At 36.5% G+C, this 25,196-nt stretch overlaps 1 protein-coding gene across 4 annotated transcripts; it reads right to left on the bottom strand.

Moving 5' to 3' along the window:
- Positions 1-490: 490 nt before the first annotated feature.
- On the bottom strand, positions 491-23,907 carry cbsb (cystathionine beta-synthase b). 4 transcript variants are annotated; one of them, XM_084122611.1, is made up of 15 exons: positions 23,755-23,907; positions 21,635-21,991; positions 20,580-20,686; positions 17,185-17,319; positions 16,616-16,695; positions 16,281-16,485; positions 15,595-15,686; positions 15,229-15,354; positions 14,378-14,462; positions 13,796-13,901; positions 12,557-12,634; positions 12,194-12,328; positions 10,604-10,712; positions 4,672-4,756; positions 491-1,727 (listed from the first exon to the last, which is right to left on the bottom strand). In XM_084122611.1, exons 2-15 carry the CDS (start codon positions 21,982-21,984, stop codon positions 1,549-1,551), a joined length of 1,872 nt encoding a protein of 623 aa, XP_083978737.1. In that variant the 5' UTR covers positions 21,985-21,991; positions 23,755-23,907; the 3' UTR covers positions 491-1,548. The 4 variants fall into 4 exon arrangements, with proteins under 4 accessions (XP_083978737.1, XP_083978739.1, XP_083978738.1 ...); XM_084122613.1 differs by having other exon boundaries at positions 491-1,685; XM_084122612.1 differs by lacking the exon at positions 23,755-23,907 and adding an exon at positions 22,671-23,659.
- Between the last annotated feature and the right edge of the window lie 1,289 nt (positions 23,908-25,196).

Here is a 25,196-nt window from a genome sequence, read left to right as displayed (position 1 = left end):
TTGCTCTGACCTTTGTCAACCGTGAGCCGACTAACAGCAGATGGAGATCATGCATCGGCCCTCCACCGCTATTCCTGCAGTTCCCGGATGTGCCATGTTGAATTTTCTGTTGAATTTGAACCACTGAATTTGTGGAAGTGAATTTGTAATGCAAAATAAAAAGGACCGAAAATTGCCTGACGAATATTATATGTTGTAGTTTTAAGCAGACAATTTTGGAAGCGAAATCTGAATTAGATTATTGAATGTTTAATAATGAAAATGTGTGAAAGGATTTGGATTTAAATATTCAAAGCTTAAATATACGACCATGTTGAATTTTAGCCCATAAAAATATAAGCACGGTTAATGCAATGTATTTTTTTTTGTGACTTTTAAGACTGATCACAACCTGTAATTCTCACCATCCAGAATAAAATGTTCCATTACAAATGTTTCCTTCGAAGGGAGAAAGACAAGTGTAGTGGCAATAAAATTCACAAAACCACTATTGCTTCTGGAAATAAAGCCTTTATTTGTAACCAGTATTTATTACAGCAATAAGATTCAAGTAAAAGCTAAATCAAGTAACAGAACATCATAACAGAAGAGTAAAGACATTCTGATCCGGAGACCTCCAGCAGCATGCACAAAAACCATAAACATGAGATCAACCTAATGCACATTCATTCACTTCACATCGACTCCTATACAAACAATCTCATTCAGTCTCCAGAAGTTACAGTTTTGATTTACAAGACATCAGACAATAAGTACATAGAAAAATGAAAATAATTATCAAATTTGCTTAACACAATGTGGTGTGTTTTAAGCAAGTCCGAACCACCATTATTTATTTACATTCTATATCGCATCTTGTTTCAATACAAGAAAAATACCAAGTAACCCTGTCTGGGTGCAGTTCGGTTTACCAAACACACTTATTATTTGCTTTGTCAAATATTATTAATCATGCCAGCAAAACTCCCCACAGAGATCATTGTGCCAAGAAGCAGAGCATGATTGAAGAAGATCAAAGTCTCCGTGATTGTTGTAAACTATTGCAGTCACTAGGTGGCAACGTAGCTGTAGATCAGACAAGAGAGCACCTGAATCTAGCATTTCAACTAAACCCAAAAATACTAAACTGCATGCAGTTTTTGAAAGAATGAAGTACATTCATTTAAATATATAAACCTCTATGAAATCAGATTTGCAAAGTAAACATATCTACAAAGGATGGTTAAATGACCTGTGAGATTACTTCATTATGTTGACTGGTTAACAAAGCACCTAAACTGAGAATAACTAAAAATTAAGAGACCAAAGAAGAGCAAAATCAAGTAAACAGAGTACAAATCTGTTAGAATGACATGTAAAATTATATTGACTGGCTCTTACTTGTAAAAAAAACAAACAGCATAATTCTTTAAAACTGAGCTTGTCACTTGCAGAAAAAAAAGAAAATGAAAAAAGAAAGAGACAGAGAGAGAGAAAGAGAGGGAGAGAGGGAGAAAAAAACAACAACAACGCTCCACCATTGAACGCTCGCACCACACTCTTGATCGTTCACTGTTCTTCAGACAGAGAGCACTCGGACAGCGAGCGTTCCCTCCTCTCACGTGTGGCCACGTAGTTCAGCAGGTCAATGGCTGTCACGACCCCAAACACCATCTGCCTCATCTTGGGGGATCCATTACTCATGTCTGTAAGACAGGAACTGCAATTCAGACTGCGGACACCATCCACTGCAATGACATCACATCCTGCATTTACTGTACTTCATCTGCACAGGGTCCTGGGTTATTATCGGTAATTAAAACCATAAAAAAATAAAAAACAACAACAAAAAAACATTTTCTTTACTTGAAATAAATTAAATACTAACTGATATAAAATATAAATAAATAGATAAAACAAACAGAGTATCTGAGATATTCTGTTATCTCAGAATAAACCCCCTGATGCAAGACCTCGTCAACCTGTCGGTGGTTTATTCTAAGATAACAACCGGCTGGATGAACGAGCCATTTTTATTAACTAAAATTAAGTAAGGGATAATGTACAAGTTAGTTTACACTTACAGTGCATTAACTGTTTTAACAAATACGAATTTCAATCTTAATGTAAAATGTTTAAATTAACATTAATCTAGGTAACGAATGCTGTACAAGTATTGTTCATGTTAATGTAGTTAACTCATTTCTAATTTTAACAAATTAAACCTTATTGTAAACGTGTTGGGGGTAACGCATTTACAAGTAACAAGATTTATGTCATTATATTAATTTTTTTCAAGTAACGCATTACTTTTAAATTTACAACAAAATAACTTATTTTTCAAACAAGTAACGCAAGTTACTTTGCTTCCCCATTTATTGACTGACAGCTCTCCTGTCCCCATGTTGAGAGAAATGTGTGTAAACATGATGGTTATTGTAGTTCTAGACTAAATGTGAGCATGCATTTACTCATCTCATTTGCACAAAAACAATTTCAGTATTCCTCAAATTGAATAAAAACTGTGAAATGCAAACTCAATATGCAAATGCAAACTCAAACCTGCAATAATTAAATATGTTAAATTACACAAATATACTTTATGTATTTTATCTCACTTTATTAACCAATTTCTTTGCAGATGACCTTCAATGATCCAATTCAACCATGCGAATAAGCAAACTTGACTTTAGACTCTCCTGCAATCCAGAATGGCAGCACAGCCGAAAGAGTATGTTTGAACTACTTTACAGATGTGAATTTGCATTTCCTTCAGCCTGAGGCTTATTCATTTCACTTTGTGTAAAAGGCCCAGCCTAGATGAGAAAAAGTAACGCAAAATTTTAATGCATTACTTTTAAAAATAACTTTCCCCAACACTGATTGTAAAGTACTACCACAAAAACTACACAAGTATGTCAAGTGATGCTGCAACAACATTATTATTTTCATTTACAATAATGATGTTATGAAAGTTATAAAAACAGTCCCGCCCTGTATTCTTATGTAATGTTGGTTAACCTTAGCTAGAAAATGGAAAGTTCACCGTGGTGTCCTTCTAGCACTTGGCTGAGTATATGCCACAGCAGGTGTAATGTCCCTTTGCCACAAAGAGCAAATAAAGTGGCGCGGTGATCCGAAGTTCAGGAAAATATGTGTCCTGTATCACAAATTGGTGCTGTATTGCATTAAGCTCCATGAATAAGACTGTTGTTCCTGAATAGTGCTGTGTTTTGTATGAAAAGACTTAGTACATTTTGTAAAATACCTGTTAATTCGTCATGTGATGTAGATGCTAGACTACGACACTTCTTTGACAATGTTTCACATTTACCAATGGTTTTGATTTACTTTACATTGTACAGTTACACCTCAGTGTTGTTGTACGTTAAATGGTATGCAATAATAGCAGTTTAAATTATTATATTTATTTAAATTATTAAATGGATGCTGCCTTATTGGGATAATAAAGCCCTCCCTAAACCTAACCGATAAACTTTATTATTAAACACGTTAGAAACTTTATTTCCACTTTTTGACTATTTTCTTAATTTTTATTGAAAATAAATGCCTTTCCGACCTGATATGTGATGGGAAAAGGGAGTAGAGAGAGTTCGGCAAAAGGAGGATTTGAACTCGGGTCGATTTGCGTCAAAACTTTCTGCCACGCTTCTTACCCCTACACAATTGCTACTGAGGACAATCCAGCTTTTTCCGTAATTTTGTCTGGCCCAAAAAGACGTCAGTGGGCGGAGTTACTGTAAATAGCCTCTGTAAATAGACACTCCTTTTAAAGAAGCTCCAAATATACAATAGCGTTCAAAAGTTTGGAATTTTTTATATTTCTGAAAGAAGTCTTGGTAACACTACAGTAAGGTTTCATTTGCTTACATTGTTTGTTCATCTTAATACATTAACGAATGAACGACTATTGTTAGTTCACAGTGCATTAACTAATGTTAACAACTTATACATTGTTAAAATCAATAGTAAATGTTGAAATTAACATTAACAAAGATTAATAAATGGTGTAGAAAGTGCAGTTCATTATTAGTTCATGTTAACTAGTCAACTAATGTTAACTAATGAAACCTTATTGCAAAGTGTTACTGAAGTCTTTTTTGTTCAAGGCTGTATTTATTTGATCAAAAATACAGTACAAATAGTAACATTGAGAAATATTATTAATTTAAAATAGTTTTCTATTTGAATAGATTTTAAAATGCAATTTATTCCTGTGATGCAAAGCTGTATTTTCAGCATCATTCCTCCAGTCTTCAGTGCCACATGATCCTTCAGAAATCATTCTAAAATGCTGATTTTATGCTCAAGAAACATTTATTATTATTAGTGTGGTTAAATTTTTATGGGTTTTCATGTTTTAGGGGACTTTCCATAGACAATTATTTGTATATGCTACAAACTACAAACTAACCTAACCATCATAAAAACATTTTCTGCATTTTTACTTTTTCAAAAGGTGATTTATGATTCTTAAGGGGTTTTCCTCATGGAAAATGTCCCCACAAGGACAAGGATTTCAGATATTGTCATCTTTGTGGGGACATTTCCCCATAGGGTTTTCCAGGACCTCACACACAGACACACAGATGTAATGTTCGTGACTAAAAATAAGAAAATGGAGATTGGTTAGGGAAAAAGTGGAACAAAGAGTTAAAGAACTTGACTTACACTGAATCTGTTCGTGCACAACAAGGGCAAAATGGTCCGTCTCCAGGATACGTGAGAGTTTGCCCAGGTTATCAGTTAGGCGCACCTACAGGAAGACAGACAAGTTGACTATTGAGAGATGGCATTACCTCTAGAGCCCGACCGATATATCGGCGGGCCGATATTATCGGCCGATATTAGGCATTTTCCTAACTATCGGTATCGGCATTTATAATGGCCGATAAATTAATATTTAAAAAAATGCAGTGTGCAGTGATTTATGTAAGGATGGCGCTGCCAATAAAGCACCTAAAAGCTGTCACAAAGAACAGGCAAAAGTGGCAAAAAAATAACGGCCGCGTCCATGTAGACACAGTGTTAAAGCTGCTACGTTACAACATCAAGCAATATTCCAATAATTTATGTAATTATAACACTTTATATAGGGCCATTTTGCATTAAGAGTAGCCAGATGGACACGCGAGACGCGACACGTTCAGAATTAATACACTTTTAGTAAACTACAGAACAGCGCGAGCGGGAAGCGGCGCACCTCACAGGCAGAGAACGCGTCCGCGAGAATGGACACTGCATTAGTGATATAAAACGCACACACAGGTCTGTTAAATTAAGCAATACTTTTAAGGTAGTCTAATATTTTTCTGACTAACAAAATTACTGACACAGTAAAGGGTAGATTTAAATAAAGAAAAACAAAATTTAAATAAAGAAAACGAAATTTAAATAAAGAAATTAAACGAAATTTAAATAAAGAAAAACGAAATTTAAATAAAGAAAAACGAAATTTAAATAAAGAAAAACGAAATTAAGTTAAATTAAAAAACGAGATTAACTTAGATTGATAATAACGGGTAAAAAGGCTAATACATTTTGTTTCTATTATTCCATTTTCCACAATGTCAAAGCAACGCAGCTTAACCCAAAACACAAGCTCAGACATGCACTTCGTCCATACAAACTCCGCTGTTCTGCGCTCTAGCCAGAGAACACTCCCGTTGCTGGAACACGACGGTTCTATTTCTAGCTTGCATGCGTTTTCCGCGTGGCTCGAGCCGCGCCTGAGAGACGCGTCTCACGCAGGCAGTGTGCAAACTCCAACCTGTTAACATGGGAGCCGAAATAAAAACGGCCATGCCACGCAGTCAGTGTGTCGCCGGCCTTATTCAAGCGCGAATGAGAACCGTTTCGCGGGGGATCCCAGATGTAAAAAAAAAAAAAAACTAATGTCAAATTTTCAAATCGAATACCAACCCACCGAACGAATATTCTAATATTCGGGTCCAGCCCTATAGCCTAGTTTCACGTTTAGTACATTTTGCTTACTACTTATTTAAAATAGTATAAAACTACTGAACATATGTAATTATAAACGTTTTCATTATGATGTTATTAATTTTACTTTACTAAAAAGATCTGAGTTCTTCCTCCACTGGTAGATATTAGAGAAATTAAGATTAAAAATAGAAGATAAGGTTTTGTCAGTGACACTTTTGATATATTTATTGATACAAGTTATGTTTTAAATAACGTGACTAAATTAAAAGACAAATTCCTTAGTGAAGATTATGCAACAGTATTTAGAATATAATATAATATAAAATGCAATGCAAACTAGCTTGGTTACAGCTCAAATTCTCATTCTATCATTCACCCTGCCTCCATTACATATCTTTGTCACACAAGTGTTTGATCACCACATTTGAGTGATCATTGCAAAACGTTTATATATTTATTCTGTTTATACTGTGTATTCTATATACAGTACCCATCAAAAGTTTGTACACACCAATTGGAAAGTGTGTCCAAACTTACTGTACTATAATACACATAAATAATATTGCTACTGTATTATAATATACACATAAATAATATCGGCCGATATATCGGTATCTGGCTTTTTTTTAATCGGTATCGGCATCGGCGCCCAAAAATCCATATCGGTCGGGCTCTAATTACCTCTGCCAGTACTGGTTATTAAATAACACCCGGCACTACTGATATTTACTCTGACAAGTACAATTAACACAATATAGCTGCAAGCAGCAATACGGGGCCAAGCCCTGCAAGGCAGAGCAAGCAACAGCCGCTGTAGCGCAATGCGGAGCCAGAAGAGCAAAACATCAGAAATTTAATGTACATCAAGCACAGTAAGCACATCAATTACAGCAGCACAGCTAGCATTTAAGCACCAACAGCAGTGCAGAGCCGGAAGGAATTTAAATTATTATTTTATACACAATTTCAAAGTCGCCCCACACTGGTCTCGAACCCACGACCACAATGGTTCGGGATTCATGACGCATGGTTGAACCACTTGCGCCACCCAGAGGACATGTTTTACAAAGCTGCAGAGGAGAGGCTTCAGTGTGTGAATGAGCACACAAAATCATGTTAACGAGATTAGCATGCTAAGCTAACTTAATGCTAATATAGCTTATGATGTGGTACATCCAATGCTGGCAAAATAGATATCCTCAGATTCGACATGACGCAAGGAATCGATAGACACCAATTTTATGATTTTGTGACAAACTGTTCACAAGTTACAGCCTCTGAACCAATTATGGGTTGACCTCATTAAGTTTGCGACATCATAACTTTTTTTTTCCAGTATAGCAAAAAAATCGGGGACAGTACTTTTATGCGGCTCAGTCCGAAGATCATTTGAGTACATGTTTGGACAAAATTAGACCAATTTTGAAGGAGGAGTAGCGAAAAAACTGTTTTACATTCACTCCAATATGGCGGCCAGTCACATTGTTGATAAATAACATATGAGATATCGTTGAAATCGGCATAAGCCAAGGAATATATTGACATAAAGAAATCAAATTTCAAGCAATGTTAGCAAAAGTTATAAGCGTTTTTTCAAAAAACAATGATATCTCTGGAACACTAGGTGGCGCTGTGATCAAATTTCTCAGGTACCTTCGGGCCATGCTAATGATGATCCATACCAAATTTGGTGAAGAAATTTCAAATAGTTTAAAAGATATTGCAAATTATGACATCATTCAAAATGGCGGACACGTGGTACATCCCATCATGGCAAAATCGATATCCACGGATTTGTCATGACCCAAGGAATCGATAGACACCAAGTTTATAATTTTCTGACAAACTGTTCATAAGTTATTGGCCAAAATATGCATTTTCCATATCTCATGACCCGTAGGTGGCGCTGTTCCCAACTTTGGCATGGAACCTCAGATCATGCTTCCGATGAAGTGTACCAATTTTCGTTTCGATTGATCAAAGTTTGGCCGAGCTATAGCTTCTGAACCAATTTTGGGTCGACCTCGTTAAGTTTGCGACGTCATAACTTTTGATCAGAGAAGAATAAAAAAAATCGGGGACAGTACTTTTATGCGGCTCAGTCCGAAGATCATTTGAGTACATGTTTGGACAAAATTAGACCAATTTTGAAGGAGGAGTAGCAAAAAAACTGCATACTGTACTTTTCAAAATGGCCACTACTGTAATGGGCGGAGTCTTAATGTAAGATATTGGTTCTAATCAGCATGATGAGATGAATCAGGTGTACTAAGTTTCATTTTTCTAGATCAAAGGGTTCAAAAGTTATAACCATTTCAATGTTGAATTTTTGAACTGCTGGTGGCGCTATAGAGTTGGACCTAGAGACTCAAAAATTGCTACAATTACTTTTCATTACCATCACTACAAGTGTGCCAAATTTCATCATTTTCCTATGTATGGTTCATAGGGCTGCCATAGACTTCAAGAGGAGGAAGAAGAATAATAATAATAATAATAATAAGAAAACTAACAGATACAATAGGTGCCATAGCCCCTTCGGGGCTTGGCCCCTAAATATAGCTGCAAGCAGCAATACGGGGCCAAGCCCTGCAAGGCAGAGCAAGCAACAGCCGCTGTAGCGCAATGCGGAGCCAGAAGAGCAAAACATCAGAAATTTAATGTACATCAAGCACAGTAAGCACATCAATTACAGCAGCACAGCTAGCATTTAAGCACCAACAGCAGTGCAGAGCCGGAAGGAATTTAAATTATTATTTTATACACAATTTCAAAGTCGCCCCACACTGGTCTCGAACCCACGACCACAATGGTTCGGGATTCATGACGCATGGTTGAACCACTTGCGCCACCCAGAGGACATGTTTTACAAAGCTGCAGAGGAGAGGCTTCAGTGTGTGAATGAGCACACAAAATCATGTTAACGAGATTAGCATGCTAAGCTAACTTAATGCTAATATAGCTTATGATGTGGTACATCCAATGCTGGCAAAATAGATATCCTCAGATTCGACATGACGCAAGGAATCGATAGACACCAATTTTATGATTTTGTGACAAACTGTTCACAAGTTACAGCCTCTGAACCAATTATGGGTTGACCTCATTAAGTTTGCGACATCATAACTTTTTTTTTCCAGTATAGCAAAAAAATCGGGGACAGTACTTTTATGCGGCTCAGTCCGAAGATCATTTGAGTACATGTTTGGACAAAATTAGACCAATTTTGAAGGAGGAGTAGCGAAAAAACTGTTTTACATTCACTCCAATATGGCGGCCAGTCACATTGTTGATAAATAACATATGAGATATCGTTGAAATCGGCATAAGCCAAGGAATATATTGACATAAAGAAATCAAATTTCAAGCAATGTTAGCAAAAGTTATAAGCGTTTTTTCAAAAAACAATGATATCTCTGGAACACTAGGTGGCGCTGTGATCAAATTTCTCAGGTACCTTCGGGCCATGCTAATGATGATCCATACCAAATTTGGTGAAGAAATTTCAAATAGTTTAAAAGATATTGCAAATTATGACATCATTCAAAATGGCGGACACGTGGTACATCCCATCATGGCAAAATCGATATCCACGGATTTGTCATGACCCAAGGAATCGATAGACACCAAGTTTATAATTTTCTGACAAACTGTTCATAAGTTATTGGCCAAAATATGCATTTTCCATATCTCATGACCCGTAGGTGGCGCTGTTCCCAACTTTGGCATGGAACCTCAGATCATGCTTCCGATGAAGTGTACCAATTTTCGTTTCGATTGATCAAAGTTTGGCCGAGCTATAGCTTCTGAACCAATTTTGGGTCGACCTCGTTAAGTTTGCGACGTCATAACTTTTGATCAGAGAAGAATAAAAAAAATCGGGGACAGTACTTTTATGCGGCTCAGTCCGAAGATCATTTGAGTACATGTTTGGACAAAATTAGACCAATTTTGAAGGAGGAGTAGCAAAAAAACTGCATACTGTACTTTTCAAAATGGCCACTACTGTAATGGGCGGAGTCTTAATGTAAGATATTGGTTCTAATCAGCATGATGAGATGAATCAGGTGTACTAAGTTTCATTTTTCTAGATCAAAGGGTTCAAAAGTTATAACCATTTCAATGTTGAATTTTTGAACTGCTGGTGGCGCTATAGAGTTGGACCTAGAGACTCAAAAATTGCTACAATTACTTTTCATTACCATCACTACAAGTGTGCCAAATTTCATCATTTTCCTATGTATGGTTCATAGGGCTGCCATAGACTTCAAGAGGAGGAAGAAGAATAATAATAATAATAATAATAAGAAAACTAACAGATACAATAGGTGCCATAGCCCCTTCGGGGCTTGGCCCCTAATTATTAGTCAGCTATTATTTCCTTCTTCATCCAAGCCTCAGAAATATATTATTTTTTATTATAAATATATAATATTCGCTATAGACAATCGTATAATTAGATGCAAGTTACCCTCATTTAGAGCCAGAGGGGAAATTAAAAAAAACACCACCACAACAACATGCACTTATAAGGATTTCCGATATCTCAAGGTTTATTTGAACAAATTGTGTGAATAGCCTACTTTTTCTTGAACCTTCTGCTGCATGTACAGAATGACAGAAAGGGGTGTGTGTGTGTTGGTGTGTGTGTACCTACCTGTTTAAACTGTTTGTAGAGAACTTTGCTTATGGGATCAGATGGCCTAACCTTCCCAGCCAGAACCGACGAGAGCATGTTCCCCAACGTGACCATGCCCAGAATCTGCCTACAGGGAGAAAACCAGACACCAGACTGAGCCACACCTTCCTCCACTTATTTCTTCCTCCATCTGTTAGATCATTTTGCTATTTTTGGATCAATAACATGACACTCTTTTTTTAGTCCAGATCTATTAAGTCTCAATCTTGGTCCTCGAAGACATCAGCACTGTACATTTCGGATGTCTCCGTTGTCCGAAACACTTGGAGTCTCTAATGAGACGAGGATATAAGTAAGGGAGACGTCAAATGAGCAGTGCTTGGGCACACAAATGTCCAGGATATCAGAATGTATGAAGCTATTCAAAATAAACTAAATAATAATAATAATAATAATAATAATAATAATAATAATAATAATAATGAAAAAAATAATAATATTGACATTGACTTTTTCTATTATGAAAGTTTTCAATATCTGAATTAATTTGTAATAATTTTAGAAAAAAATATTTGTACATAAAATAATAAAGTACTATTAATATTAGGGCTGGGCAAAAAAATAGATTTTTCGATCAATCGTTTTTTAAATTGTGGTCGATTCAAAATCGATTCTCAAAGGCCACGAATCGATTTTTTTTCCATGCTTATTTATCCATCACCCAAAAGCCAGTATTACTTTTCCTACACTGTTCATAGGCTTGCAGCCTCCATGTTGCAGCTAATGCTGTGAGATTTTATGTTTGTTTTTATAGAGTCGGGTTCTGTTTTAATGTACCCAAGTCTACCTAAAATAAAAAGAGTTTAAGAGTTCTTAATTTCTTTTTATTAATTAACCACTTGTAAAATTATGTTCAATGTAAACTTATGCAGAGATGTTTTTAAAAAAAAAAAAAATATAGGATTTGTAATTAAATCTATATTCACTGAGTCGAATCGAGAATCGAAATCGGAACATCTGAATAATATATAATTAATTACATGCATACACAATCAACATTTCTGGTGGGCGTTCAACTGTCTGTAAAACATTATAATAAGAAAATATTTTCAAAAAAAATTAAAAGTTGCATGAAAAGAATCATTAAAATCCAACTATTTTATTAATAGCATTTTAATTTTATTTTATTAAAATTAAACAGAAGTAGTTTTTTTTTTTTTTTGTCATATTGTGCATCAATATCAGTAACTTAAAGTAACTTCAATATAAGATATTTTGACCTATTTATAACATGGCAAGGTTAGTTCAAAAGTTTTTCAGCTGTCGAATGGAATACCCTAAGAAAAGTTTGATATTTGTAAAATATTTTACCTAAATATATATTTAGAAATCTGTTAAAAAATATTAACACACACATGTTTTCAAATGTATAAGGGGAAAAATACTTTAAAATATAGTGGAAAACAATTATAAATTATTTTTTGGAATGATATGTATTAAGAACTTGGCACCTTTTTTAAACAAGGTTTTTGATGGATTCCACCTCCTCATTGTTTCAGATATCTTTATTAACGCAGTACATAATAGGTTTCTGAATGAATGACCTACCCGGCGTCATCCACCACGGGTGCTTGGTCAAAGGCCTTCTCTTTCAGGATCTGAATGGTCTTCTTGATGGACACTAAAGGCAGCACAGTCAGGGGGGCGGAGAGTCGGAGCTCCTGCAGAGTCAGATTCCACCACCTACCGAGAGATGAGGGCAGGGAGAAAGACAGTAAAAGCTCACGGTAAGATGACACATACAGAGTAATCTGGGAGAGTGAACATGCCTCCACATATAGAAGCTTAACTGTAGCAGTAATGCAGCCTAGTGTAACAACAGATGCAGAGAGAGACTATATTTGCAGAGGATATCAGAGTGTAAATAAGGGTGTTTCCAAAGACAACATGCGTACGTGTGTATACACTCACCATTGCTTCTTGACAACAAGATCCTCCTCACTCAGGAAGCCCTTTTCACACATCCACTTGTCACTAAGAAATTTAGACCTAAGGGGGAGAACAAAGCATTTAGGCCAAGTCTAAGAGTGTACTAAAATGTAGCCTACTGAATTTTTTTTTTTTTTTAATAAATCTGAAATATAGTATGCGACGATAAACAGCTCAGACCACAGTTTAAAAAGCATGGTACATTGTCGTCACATGACCCACGCTGAACTATATTTACATTACCAAGCGGCTTTTCAGTTCTGTGGCGTTCATAGTGCGCATTACGTTTCCAAATGCATGTCATAAGTGACTCAGACTCATATCAGATGCAGAGATGAGTTCATGTAGAACAGCATTTCCTGTAAACAGTTGCACTGAGACACTGGATCACAAGCTTCTCACATGCAACTGAACACAGCTGAAACACCCAGCATACATTTTTAATTCCATGTGATTTGATAATCACACTAAGCTGTATCGTGATTTTGGTTTTATTTAGATCAATAGTGCAACCCTAATCAACACTATCCAACACAGTGGGAAATATGCATACTATGTATTGTACACATACTGCATTTGAGGAACAAGCATGCAGTATTGGGGAGTATTTAACTAAAAGTAGTTATTTTTCCTGAAATCACTATTTGTTTCTCAAAAAAAGTATGTTTTAGTAAATTGGTTATTTTAGATGCTTTATGTAAATTAAATGTGTGTGTGTGCATGTATAAAAATGCTGATTAACAGCTGCTGTTCATCACAATGTTTTTTGACTATTATATAAAGGTGTGTTCTCTAGTTTTATTAGTTGTATATAGTGTAAATTTATCTGTTAAATCTTGTTAAACATCATCCTAAAATCCTTGTTGGTTTTATTTTCAATAGTTATACATTGGTAAAAGATATTTCCTCTAAAAGAATCAACTACATTGATACTGTTTGTGCAGCTAACTGACTAATTTAACCACTATCTTAAGATTAGCATAGTTCAGTAGACAAGACTAAATAAAACTGTAAATAGCTTGTATTTTGGGAAGCTACAGCTTTAAAGCAGATTCTCAACTCCGGTAAAACGGTGGCATACAATTCTGAACATACCGGCTGTCTAGGGTTAAGTCTAAAACATCACAATAGAATTGCTCTTGCTTAATCTACCAGGCAACACAAAACACACATTCACATCACAGCTAAGCACACTAGAACGCTGGGAACACCGAAACCTACATGTAGTTGCGGATGGAGTCGGGAAGGATCACCACACAGCGCTGGCCTTCCTTCAGCTCTTTGGCTACATGCACTGCTGCAGACATGGCTGTGCCTGAACTACCGCCTACAAAGAGTGATAGAGAACAGACTTTAGATACACACTTAAAGGGTTAGTTCACCCAAAAATGAAAATTCTGTCAGTAATTACTCACCCTCATGTTGTTCCAACCCCGTAAGAGCTTCGTTCATCTTCGGAACACAAATTAAGATATTTTTTATTAAATCTGAGAGCTGGATCACTCCTCCATAGGCTTCTAAGACATTATTGCTGGCCCAGAAAATGTATTAAAGACATTGTTAATATAGTCCAAGTGACTACAGTGGCTTAGAATTGGCTTAATGCCTTAGAAGCCTATGGAGGAGTGATCCAGCTCTCAGATTTAATCAAAAATATCTTAATTTGTGTTCCGAAGATGAACGAAGGTCTTACAGGGTTGGAACAACATGAGGGAGAGTACTTACTGACAGAATTTTCATTTTTGGGTGAACTAACCCTTTCATTTCACATTAAATGTGAGAGATGTATTATGAGTCACATACCGCACAGAAGACCCTCCTCTCTGATGAGCATACGAGACATGGTAAAGGACTCTTCATCATTGGACTTGTACCAACTATCCACCACCTGAGACAGAAAATTTGGTTTAAAAAAAAAAATTGAATTAAGTGTGACATCAAAATTTGTGCCTTTTCACTGCTTATTTTGCTTTTTTATATCGCATGTACTCTGCTTTCTCTGCGCGCACTTTGGCAGCGTGCCAGTCAGAATGAGTTCCTTTTCAGGATATATTACACTTATAATTATTTTTAAAATCAAGCATATCCCACTCTTTATATTCTCATTCATGCATTTCATCTATTGAAGTGTCAATAGTGCTATATATTTACATACTGCGATATACACAATATAACAAAATCTCTAACGATAGACATTTAATACCGTGGTATTTTTTTTTTACCGTAATATTTAATTTAGTGCAAAATATATGTCATTAAAGCTGGATTTTTTTTGTATCGCTAGGTTCGGTGTTAAAAATAATAGTGTGAATGCCAAGCGAACCAGGACTAAATGCATTATTTTCTTTTTTGGTCTGGACCAAAAGAACCGAACTACAAGAGTGAACACATCCTTATTTACTATGGCTTAAAACAATATGTATCCAAGTACGTCAAGATTTGAATATCTGAAAAAGATTTAAATAACTGTGCATCCTTTCTAAGAAGCTTATCTCTATACAAATATGACAATAGGTCAGATGGCAACCACTGGAAAGGAATGACAGTTTTAGGAGATCACATTTAAGGTGGGTCACGGCGAGGTCATTTGCCATCAATAAACATCAAGTGTCATTTCAACTACATCAAAACCTACTCTGCAAATACACACTTACAGATCTGTCCAGAACAGTGGGGATGAAGTCATATCCGATGCCCTCCACCTCATACTGAGTCTTATCAGTCTTATTCAGCTCCTCCGGCTCAGCAAGGATGGAGCCCTCAGGATCCACTCCAACTATCTGAGGAACAAAGACATAAACACACATGTAAGTGGAAACAAGTGTCTCTCCAAAAAAAGTAATGATTATTCAGAATTCTTTTGAGTAATAACTATGATGTGAAAAAATAATTTAAAAAAAGAATACTTTAAGAAATAGTAATAAAATATAATGCCAAAATACTAAAATCAGATACATAAATAGAAGAAAACATGTTCATTGACAGCTGTATCAGAATTCATGAACCGATCTGAGTCTCACCTTGATGTTGGGGCATTTCTCCTTCAGCTTGCGGGCGATACCAGTGATGGTGCCACCAGTGCCAGCTCCAGCCACCAGCATGTCTATTTTACCTACAGAGGGCAAACACACATACATGGGTTCAACATTAGTCATATGCAGTGATTCTTGACCTTTTTTACTTTTTCTTTTGTCAATATTTGAAGGCCCTATTATCTAGGCCATATTATCTGATGTCCGCTGTATATGTAAATCAATAATATGTAATATAACAAAATTTTAGGGCTGGGTAAAAAATATATATATTGATTTCTCAATTTTAATCAATTCTCATTTTGAAGAACCAATATAAAATTCTTAAATCCCACGAATTTCTCTTTTAGTCTATGCGGAGTAGAAACATAATAATGTAATTATAAAGTTAGTATACCTTTTTCATTATGAACATTCCTTGGGTGTAATTTAAGTGTTTGTGTACAAATCATTTAATTTTTTGACCTTCAATATTACAGTGTAGTACCAACTGACTTCCTGTATAGTTTGAGAAATTTGTGTATTTGTGTCACAACCCAGCCCTACAAAATTTAAAAAATTGTAAGACTTATTTGGGCTTCCTGGTTGAGAACCAATGGTAAATTATAGGCGAGAGGTTAATGATTAATTTAGAAAAAGCCACAAAGTTGCTTCTACACAAATTCAGCAGTTACCGTCACACTGCTCCAGAATCTCCTCTGCAGTGGTGTCATAGTGGGCCAGGGGGTTGCTGGGATTACGGTACTGGTCCAGAATGTGAGCATTAGGAATCTCATTCTTCAAACGCCAAGCCACACCCACATGAGACTCAGGAGAGTCAAAACGGGCAGAGGTAGGGGTACGAACAATCTCTGCACCCAGAGCACGGAGCACGTCCACCTGGGAGCATGCAAGGACACGAAACACATGACTACTCAAACACACATTCACACGCACTACAAATATTGACAGAAGTCTTCAGAAATCAAGTGGATTCACACCCACACCATATTTATTTTCATGATTTCACCTTTTCCATGCTCATCTTTTCAGGCATGACAATGATGCAGCGATAACCTTTTACTGCTGCTGCGAGGGCAAGCCCAATACCTGAGAAACAAAACATTTATTCATTTAGCAGACACTCATCCAAAATTCATTTAGCTTCAAGTGCTAGCAATACCACGTTTCAAACATTGTCCAGAAAAGTACAAACTAGAACAAGGAGGGATATAAGAAAAAGTGAGCATAGAAAAACATTTGATTTTATCTTGTCAATCCGTCTCTATCACTATTTAAGATCAATAATATTCACTAGTTCGTTGATTAGTAAGTGTTAGAAATGTGTATAACACTTAGCAGACAGACACTTTTGTACAGTAATTATTTGACTTTGGTCCCATACTAGTTGGCACATGACATGTTTAACTGGACCTTCAGCATTCCAGTGTCTGGATTAAACAGAAATGGAACAGAGGCTGTTTCTCAACATGGCACAGTTAAAAAATTATTAGTACTTTCATTCAATAAAAATATTAAAAGACATGTTGAGAATAATTATTATTGTGCCACTGGCAAATGGTGCGCACAAACACACACCTGTGTTTCCAGATGTGGGTTCAATGATAGTGTCTCCAGGTTTAAGGACGCCGTCTTTCTCAGCATCCTCTACCATCCGCAGACTGATTCTGTCCTTCACACTTCCACCGGCATTGAAGAACTCGCATTTAGCCACTAGACAATGATTGAAAGACCAAAAAAATAAAAACACATTCACAACTTCGTAAACCATCTTTTCCATTTAGGCATGTTGTTAATTCCAAATCATCAACTTGTCCCTTAGATTATACATACAAACATCACTGTGTGTATAATAGGAGTGTATGGGGCAGAAGCAAATTTTATTTTTTTACAGCACTTCGATTAATTATCATTTCAGTCCAAAAATGTGCTTTAGCTGTACAGGTAAATCAGTGGTTCTTAACCCACTAGGGGCCCTCAATAAATTTCCAGTGGGGTTTGAATCTATTTATTTATTTTTTTAAAGTGTGAATTCTAGACCTAGTCATAAAAATAAAATCTTGACTACATTTATAATGATTACACATTTTTGTAGTTATGCCGAACTGTAAGATATTCTATCAGGTAGAAATTGTGAAAGCAATATTGGTGGAGCCTTCGAATATTGTTGTGAACAGTCAGTGGGGGGTCTTGCAGTCAAAAAAGTTGCGAGCCACACAAATAACTTTTTGGTTATAGGCCTACCTGTGTGAAATATTTATACAGCAAATACACGGTGCACTTAATTCGATGGAAAGCATTTACTGTCCAACCTGAACCTCCCCTCTATCCCAACCACACATAGTCACACATGCAAATATGTGAAATATGCTCCAACTCAGATGCAATTAGTCAGCTAATTCTATGTCTGTATTGCCAAAGCCTGTCGGCTCAACTGGCCAAAGGGTAATCTTGTTCACATGAAATTGCTAGACATATTGAATCCCCATTATAAAGCTCATTAAAACATTTAGGATCAAAAGGCTTTGACTTCCACACAATAACACTTTCAAACAATGTTCGTTAAACCAAAGAGGGGCTTAACTACAGCCCTGCGACACTTTTGACCCAAGCGACTAAACTCGCTCACCTTTCACAAAAGAAAAGAATGACTGCCGCCATTTTGTGAGCCTGGTTCTGTCAAAGAATGCACAGAGATTCAATTTAGGTCCTTGAGTACATTCTGACAGAAAGTTTTTGTTCCAAACCAAAACAAAATATACAATGCAACAACCTGGCCATGTGAGGTATGCATCTGCTGCAACACACAATTCATTCCTCTCTGCAGGAACAACTAAGTGGTATTTTGAATTTCTCTGATTTTATCTGAGGAAGATAATTGTACTTTCCAGCAGATCCAGCCATCTTTAGAATTTTGTATTTGAACTTTCGTTTTTGCGGTAGCTCTGTATATTTCAATGGCATCGCTGTCGAAGAGTAATTAGCTGGTGAAATGGATTTACTTATTGTAGAGTGTTGGAAACTTTTTATTCCTTCATCGAAGCAAAACCAGGAGATGTTGGGATCACGTTCAAACAGAAGTTACTCTTTATTGAGGACTTCGCTGAGCGTGGCTGCAGTCATCCAACAAAATCTGACTAAGGGAACGTTCTCTTACAGTTTATATACATTTAGGGGCAGGAACCAAAACTTTGTGATGAGACAGGTTTAGGAACCTGTTCTAGACTGAGAGTGTTGCCAGTCCTAATCCACTCAGCATATCTATTCAAATGCTGAGACTCGAGTACAGGACTCTCTTGCTAAAACACAAGCTCCAAGAGCCATTAAGAGTTTCAGTAAGACAGGACTGGCCGGAGTCTTTTACTAGAAACTCTGATAATCATCACCTTAACATGCTAAATTCAATGTAAACCTAAATAAAATATTTAATAAATTTGTAATACAACAAGAGTTAACGAAAGTTATCATGAGCATTGTAATGTCTGAAGCGGATGCCATAACAAATGTCTTTAGACCAGGGAGATTTTAAAATGAGCGGTTCATTCATAAATCTGTAAGATCTTAACTTCATACAGTAGAAATACAAACCAGACAGAACACAACGAGTGCAGCACTGAAAAGGGGCGGGGCTACATAAGATCTATAGAATTTAGTAATACAAAAACAAAACAAAGACTGTTCTTTAATTCCATCAGCCGTTCTTTAAAAATAATAATAATAATAATAATAATAATAATTTCATTGGTGACTCCTGGATTCTGAGCTCTGTTAAGAATTTTTTTCCTTGTTCATTGTGGATGAGCATAAACTCGGAGTTTCAAACTCTGGGTTGACTGAATTAACTCCAGGCCATGTTACTGGAACCAATAACCGCAATTAAGGTTTGGGTTAATTTGAACCAAGAGTTCAAAGTTTATGTAAAGGCAAGTTAACACTGGATTTCCTAGGATCTTCACTCATGAAAGTTTATCAGGGAGGTCTTCCATAAAACAGATTCATTCTTCCAACTCTATGGCTGCATCCAAAATCACAGTAAGTACTTCTTCTAAATAAGTTCTTTGTGACTGTTAAAAAAATACATTCTATACAGTATGAATGCGTGAAGTACGGATGGATGTATTACATCTGTCATGTTGTCACTGTTACGTGACCTACAGTGTCAGTTGCATTGCTTTGCTACCATTCACAACTTCTCTCCCATGGCCTCATGGGATAGTAAAGTGTCTATTGGATGCGTACTTCAGGATCTCAGCAGTAGTAATAGGTCACTGTTTGCCAACTATTTCATAAATTGTGAATTCAGACATACCATTTACATACGGTTTCTCGCCTACCATGTAGTAGAGAAGTATGCATATTCAGTGCTAGTGCAAGATGAGCATTTGTGGTTAAAAAGTATAGATTCTTTTATTTTTATTTTTAAAATGACCGATCGTTTCGCTAGATAAGACCCTTATTCCTCGACTGGGATCGTGTAGAGCCCTTTGAAGCTGCATTGAAACTGCAATTTGGACCTTCAAACCGTTGTACCCCATTGAAGTCCACTATATGGAGAAAAATCCTGGAACTTTTTCCTCAAAAACTTTAATTTCTTTTCGACTGAAGAAAGACATGAACATCTTGGATGACGTGGGGGTGAGTAAATTATCAGGAAATTTTTATTCTGAAGTGAACTACTCCTTTAACTAAGTGCATGTGATTTAAGTAAATAAATAGGTTCATGCACTCAAAATGCTTGAATGAACTGTGACTCAGTACGGTCAGTCTAGGAACGTTTGCTTCTTCACGTCCTCAATCAGCTGAGAAGAGCGAAACCCAACACCTGCATTCCTCATTCCAGAACTCGACCCCTTACTTCCAACGCAGACACACGTGCAGATACATGCACTTTACAGGCTGTCCTTAAATGATCTTGTGATCTTAAAACAGGTCGGAAGACACATCCTCTGCACACGTATTTTACAGATACTCACAAAGCTCACACTTGAGGCCAAAAGCATTGGGAATCTTGTTCATGCGGACCATTGGGGTATCTCCAATCTTGCTTAAGATGTTGGGGAGGACACTGGGTGTCTCTGTCCTGTGAGAAAAGGGAGCACGTCAAGCGGTTACACATGCACTACCACAAACACACATTAAGGTAAACGTCAATCATAAAATAACCACAACAGAACAGACTGAATCACTGTGACTCTGCAGACTGTGACATTGATTTATGTGGGTGGTAAAAGTGTGGTCATTCACTGTTACTTTTCTAGATGAGTCATTCTTCCTGAAAAATCACTGTTGTTAAACAGGAGTTTCTAGAATGGTCATGACTAGGACATGACACATGAATATTCATGTGTACAAAGAAAGCAGATTTTAACTGAAAAATTATACTAATAATATTCACTTCTTCATTTTCAAAACTTTACTTTAAAGTTTCTCCTTTGTTGGCAACAGGTTTTATTTATATATTGTGCAGTATAGTTTATTATTTAAAAGTATTTTTTTGAATATTTTAGAACCTCAATGTTCACACATGCATGCATACAACAGCAACACATCAAGTGCATGCATAGTTTTCTGCTTCATGTTAAAACAACCCTATGCCCTAACCACTAAACCCACTCTAAAAGGGTTAGTTCAGCCAAAAATGAACATTGTCATAATTTAGGCTACCCAAACCTAATGTTGTTCCATAACCAGTAAAAATGTTCTTGTTCTGCTGAACACAAAGGAAGATATTTTGAAGAATGTGTGACCAAACAGTTACTGGTCCCCATTGACTTCCATAGTATGAAAAAAAAAAATACTATGGAAGTCAGTGGTGCCCCACAACTGTATGGTTAACTGATGTTCTTCAAAAATATCTTTGTGTTCAGCAGAACAAAGAAATAAAGGTTTATACAGAACAATTTGAGGGTGAGTAAATGATGACAGAATTTTTACTTTTGGGTAAACTATCCCTTTAAAATCTATGTACTGACTGACAAATATGAATTCTTAGAAAGCATGCAACAGCTTGAAAGTGCTGCATTCTTACCGTTGGAAGTGGTTGTGGGGCGACTCGGTGTTTGGGTCACCAAGTTTCCAGGTGCATCTGCTGGGCAAATCTGGTCGAATCCATTTCCTCTCCATGGTGACCTCTGATCCATTCTCCACGTGCTCTCCATTAAAACTCTTCACATGGTGACTGTTTGTTTCATTCACATGGGCTGTGTCGTTCACATTTAACTTTTGTCCAGCATTTCCATTCAAGACGGCATCGACTTTCAGCTTGGCATCCATGTTGATGCCAGATTCTCCATTTGCAGCATTTGTGAGGACCTTGGCAGCATGTGGGCAGATGGGACCAGTCCCAATAGACTCTGAACTAGATGGTACTGATGGCATGGTTTACCTGAGAGGAAACATTTTAAGTGTCAGTCACCAGGCTTTCCTTTGTACTTACTGTTTTACAGTATCCGATCACCAAAGAACTGTTATAAACATTATTAGAAAACATTACGCAACTATTCCATCATAAATGTGGGCGTATCACTCTAGAAGTTCAATCTGATTTTCACTCTATTATGTTTAAATACAGTGTTCATGTCATCCAAGTGCTTATGCAACACTGACAGATCACAACATGCCATTTAAGAAGCCAAACCACTGTACAAGTTCCATGAAAGTCTCAAACACCCTCCTAAAAGATAATATAGTGCTTTACTTCATTGACATATCTCAGTGTGTGATAACACTTGCGTGATTAAAGACAGTGAGAGGAAGAACACAAAACATTATCATTTAGAATGTGCACAAAAACACTCACTTCTTGATAACAAGATCTATTAGATTAGACCTATAAATCTCTATGGTCTCGATCGTCAAACATGAAGATAAAACAAGCACAATGGGGAATCCAAGCACTGACATCAGGGATGTTTTGCCTGTAGCTTTTACTACTAACTTAACGGCATGTTATCTCGGATCTCAATTGACAGCGTAATTAGTTACATAATCATCTATGAAGAGTCATCCATACTTTGAAAACAAGTAATAAAAACTCGGTGAGTGTTTTAGCGCAATTTTCTCACCTCATGGGATCACAACACTAAGAGATAGTAAATATTTTCCTGGATTTTTTTTGTGCGTTCTCGAGATTAGACCTTCCTTAACATAATGCCGAAAACCCGAAGTCTCTAGGTGGTCTGGTTGAGAAGTAGATAGAAGTGCAAGATTGGTGCGCACAGACAGAACAGAAATCATGAGTTAACAATCGCAATTTTGTCCGGTGGAAAATTGCGCTAATAAAAAGCTACTGCAAACTCAACACAATGAAACAAGAAACTTCTGCTTTCCACAGACAACCATCAAGGAAGAGGTGTGGCTTTTTAGAGACTAATCATGTTTAGTCATGTCACAACACTGAAACAATATCTAAGAAAAAAGTTCTCAACCATCTTCAAAAAATGTTCTCAACCTGAGGAAACGTATGACTAAACCAACAAATTTTATAAGAAAATAGCTGGTTAAAGGCCGTCTCAAGAAATCTCTGTGATTTGAGATCTCTGAACAATTTTTATTTTATAAATTTACATTCATAAACTCTTCAACAGCCGCTTTTATTATTTTATAATAACATACATTTAATAATAATAATAAAAATAAGCAAAGAGAGTTTGGGTGGGCTTTAAAAAGAATCGCCAGTCATCCTGCTTAAATTATAGTGAATAACGAATGGAAAAAAATACTCAAATTAATTATAAATTGGAGATCACCACCGCAGGTATATGTAGATATGAGTTGTAAAACATGTAAGAGCATCACATTAACGAACGAACATGGTACAGTATGCTGACGCAATCGCGTGGCTATTGCATTGTGCTCGCGCTGATCGTGATGCTGACGCAGGGGCTCGATTTCATCATGCGCGCGCCGCAGTCTCATCACTTACGACAGGCGGAATGTGAAAATTGAATTTTTTTGTTTTGTTGATAATTTATGTGAAAAACTCTTCTGTGGAATGCAAGCGATTAGGATACGTTCCTCAGATACAAACAACACCATGATGTAGTAATGTCGCAGATTGATGCGTTTACCGTGTCTTGGTCGTTATCAATAAAATGGTTATCTTTATAGGGCTTAACGACTAAAATACGAACAGTCATTTTTACTCACCTGACTATCAGATAGAGACGAATTTGCGAGCCGGTGAGGTCCGATTACACAGATGACCTATCCGTATGTGAAAAGAAGTCAGCTTGCCAGCAGCTCACATGCGTTAAAGAGTCAAACTGGCGTCCAATCAGGTGACAGCATACCTTGTTGGGGTCGAGCGCTGATTTGCTGTTTGTTCTTTACTCCTAACCAATGGAAATGTCGACATTTAGTCGTGCCCTCGTGCACAGAAAACATACGGACTGCGTCCGAAATCGCGTACTATGTGAGTAGGTACTACATTTAAATTAGAACGTACTTCGCGACCGTTAAAAAAGTACGTTCTATATAGTATGAATACAGTTAGTATGAATGGAGGCCGGACAGTCTATGGTCCGGACGTACTACATGCTGGTACACCATGTTGGTGTTGTCACGTAACATGCGCGGTCACATCAGCGCAAAAATGTAAAGAGCCCATTCCACTGAGCACTGACTGCAATGTTTTATGTACTATGTGTTTGTGGGGGGGATGGGGGGGAGATAACCCCCCCCAATATTTAAATCTATGCATTACAACCCCCCCCCCAATATTTATACCATGATCACAATATCAGGAGGCATATCCAAACTTCAACCCCCCCCCAATGTTCAAACCAAATCTACGCCCTTGTATATATATATATATATATATATATATATATATATATATATATACACTATGTAATATATACACACACAGTGAACAGTAGGGTAACACACTGAGGTCAGATACAATACACACACATTCATATACATGTGTATATATGAAGACTTCAGACGTAAAAGAAAAAAAATCTTCTAAAATGAGCATTTTTATCAAGCTTGTATTATTTAGGTTCAGTAATTTCACTTTAAAGACAATTAATAGGTCCTTTTCATTGTCATTAAAGTGAAATAACTGAACATAAACATACAAGCTTGATAAAAATAATCAAACTAGAAGAAAATTTCAGATGGCACTTAGAGGCTTTTACATCTTAAGTATTCATACGTGTGTGTGTGTGTGTGTATATATATATATACACACACACGCATATAAGAAATGGATCATATACATATAATACATACATATTATATTTATAAATAATCCAACACAGAAAACAAGTGTCTTGTCGATTCAAATTGTATTCTAAAATAAATTATAAACACGTTTATAGATTGTGAGCCCTACAACCTACTGCGCCAATTCATCATCTATATTTTAAAGATGGAGCTGACCTCCACGCCGACCTCCGACTTTCACGGTAGTCCATTCAGTCAATGATTGCGACCATGGGTGGAAGAAAAGGACATAGAGGTGCTGGTGTTCTAGCTACATATCACATATTCGAGCTTCATTTTTTTTTACAAATTATGTACTTTAAATTTGGGTAGGAAAAAAATCACGTGGAAAGCCAAAAATTACCCACGGTGTAAAGTTC

Source organism: Abramis brama (genome assembly GCF_963993115.1).
Source record: "Abramis brama genome assembly, chromosome: 8".
NCBI lineage: Eukaryota > Metazoa > Chordata > Actinopteri > Cypriniformes > Leuciscidae > Abramis > Abramis brama.
This window is presented reverse-complemented; position numbering and strand designations above follow the sequence as displayed.

What these genes read in the sequence shown, in the direction of transcription:
- cbsb (XM_084122611.1), bottom strand. Translation starts at nt 21,984, where the DNA reads ATGCCATCAGTACCATCTAGTTCAGAGTCTATTGGGACTGGTCCCATC. An exon ending in GATTCTGGAGCAGTGTGACG is followed by an intron (nt 15,687 to 16,280) that starts GTAACTGCTGAA and finishes TGCCCTCTGTAG; the next exon opens with GTAAAATAGACATGCTGGTG. An exon ending in CCACTGTTCTGGACAGATCT is followed by an intron (nt 14,463 to 15,228) that starts GTAAGTGTGTAT and finishes TTTCTGTCTCAG; the next exon opens with GTGGTGGATAGTTGGTACAA.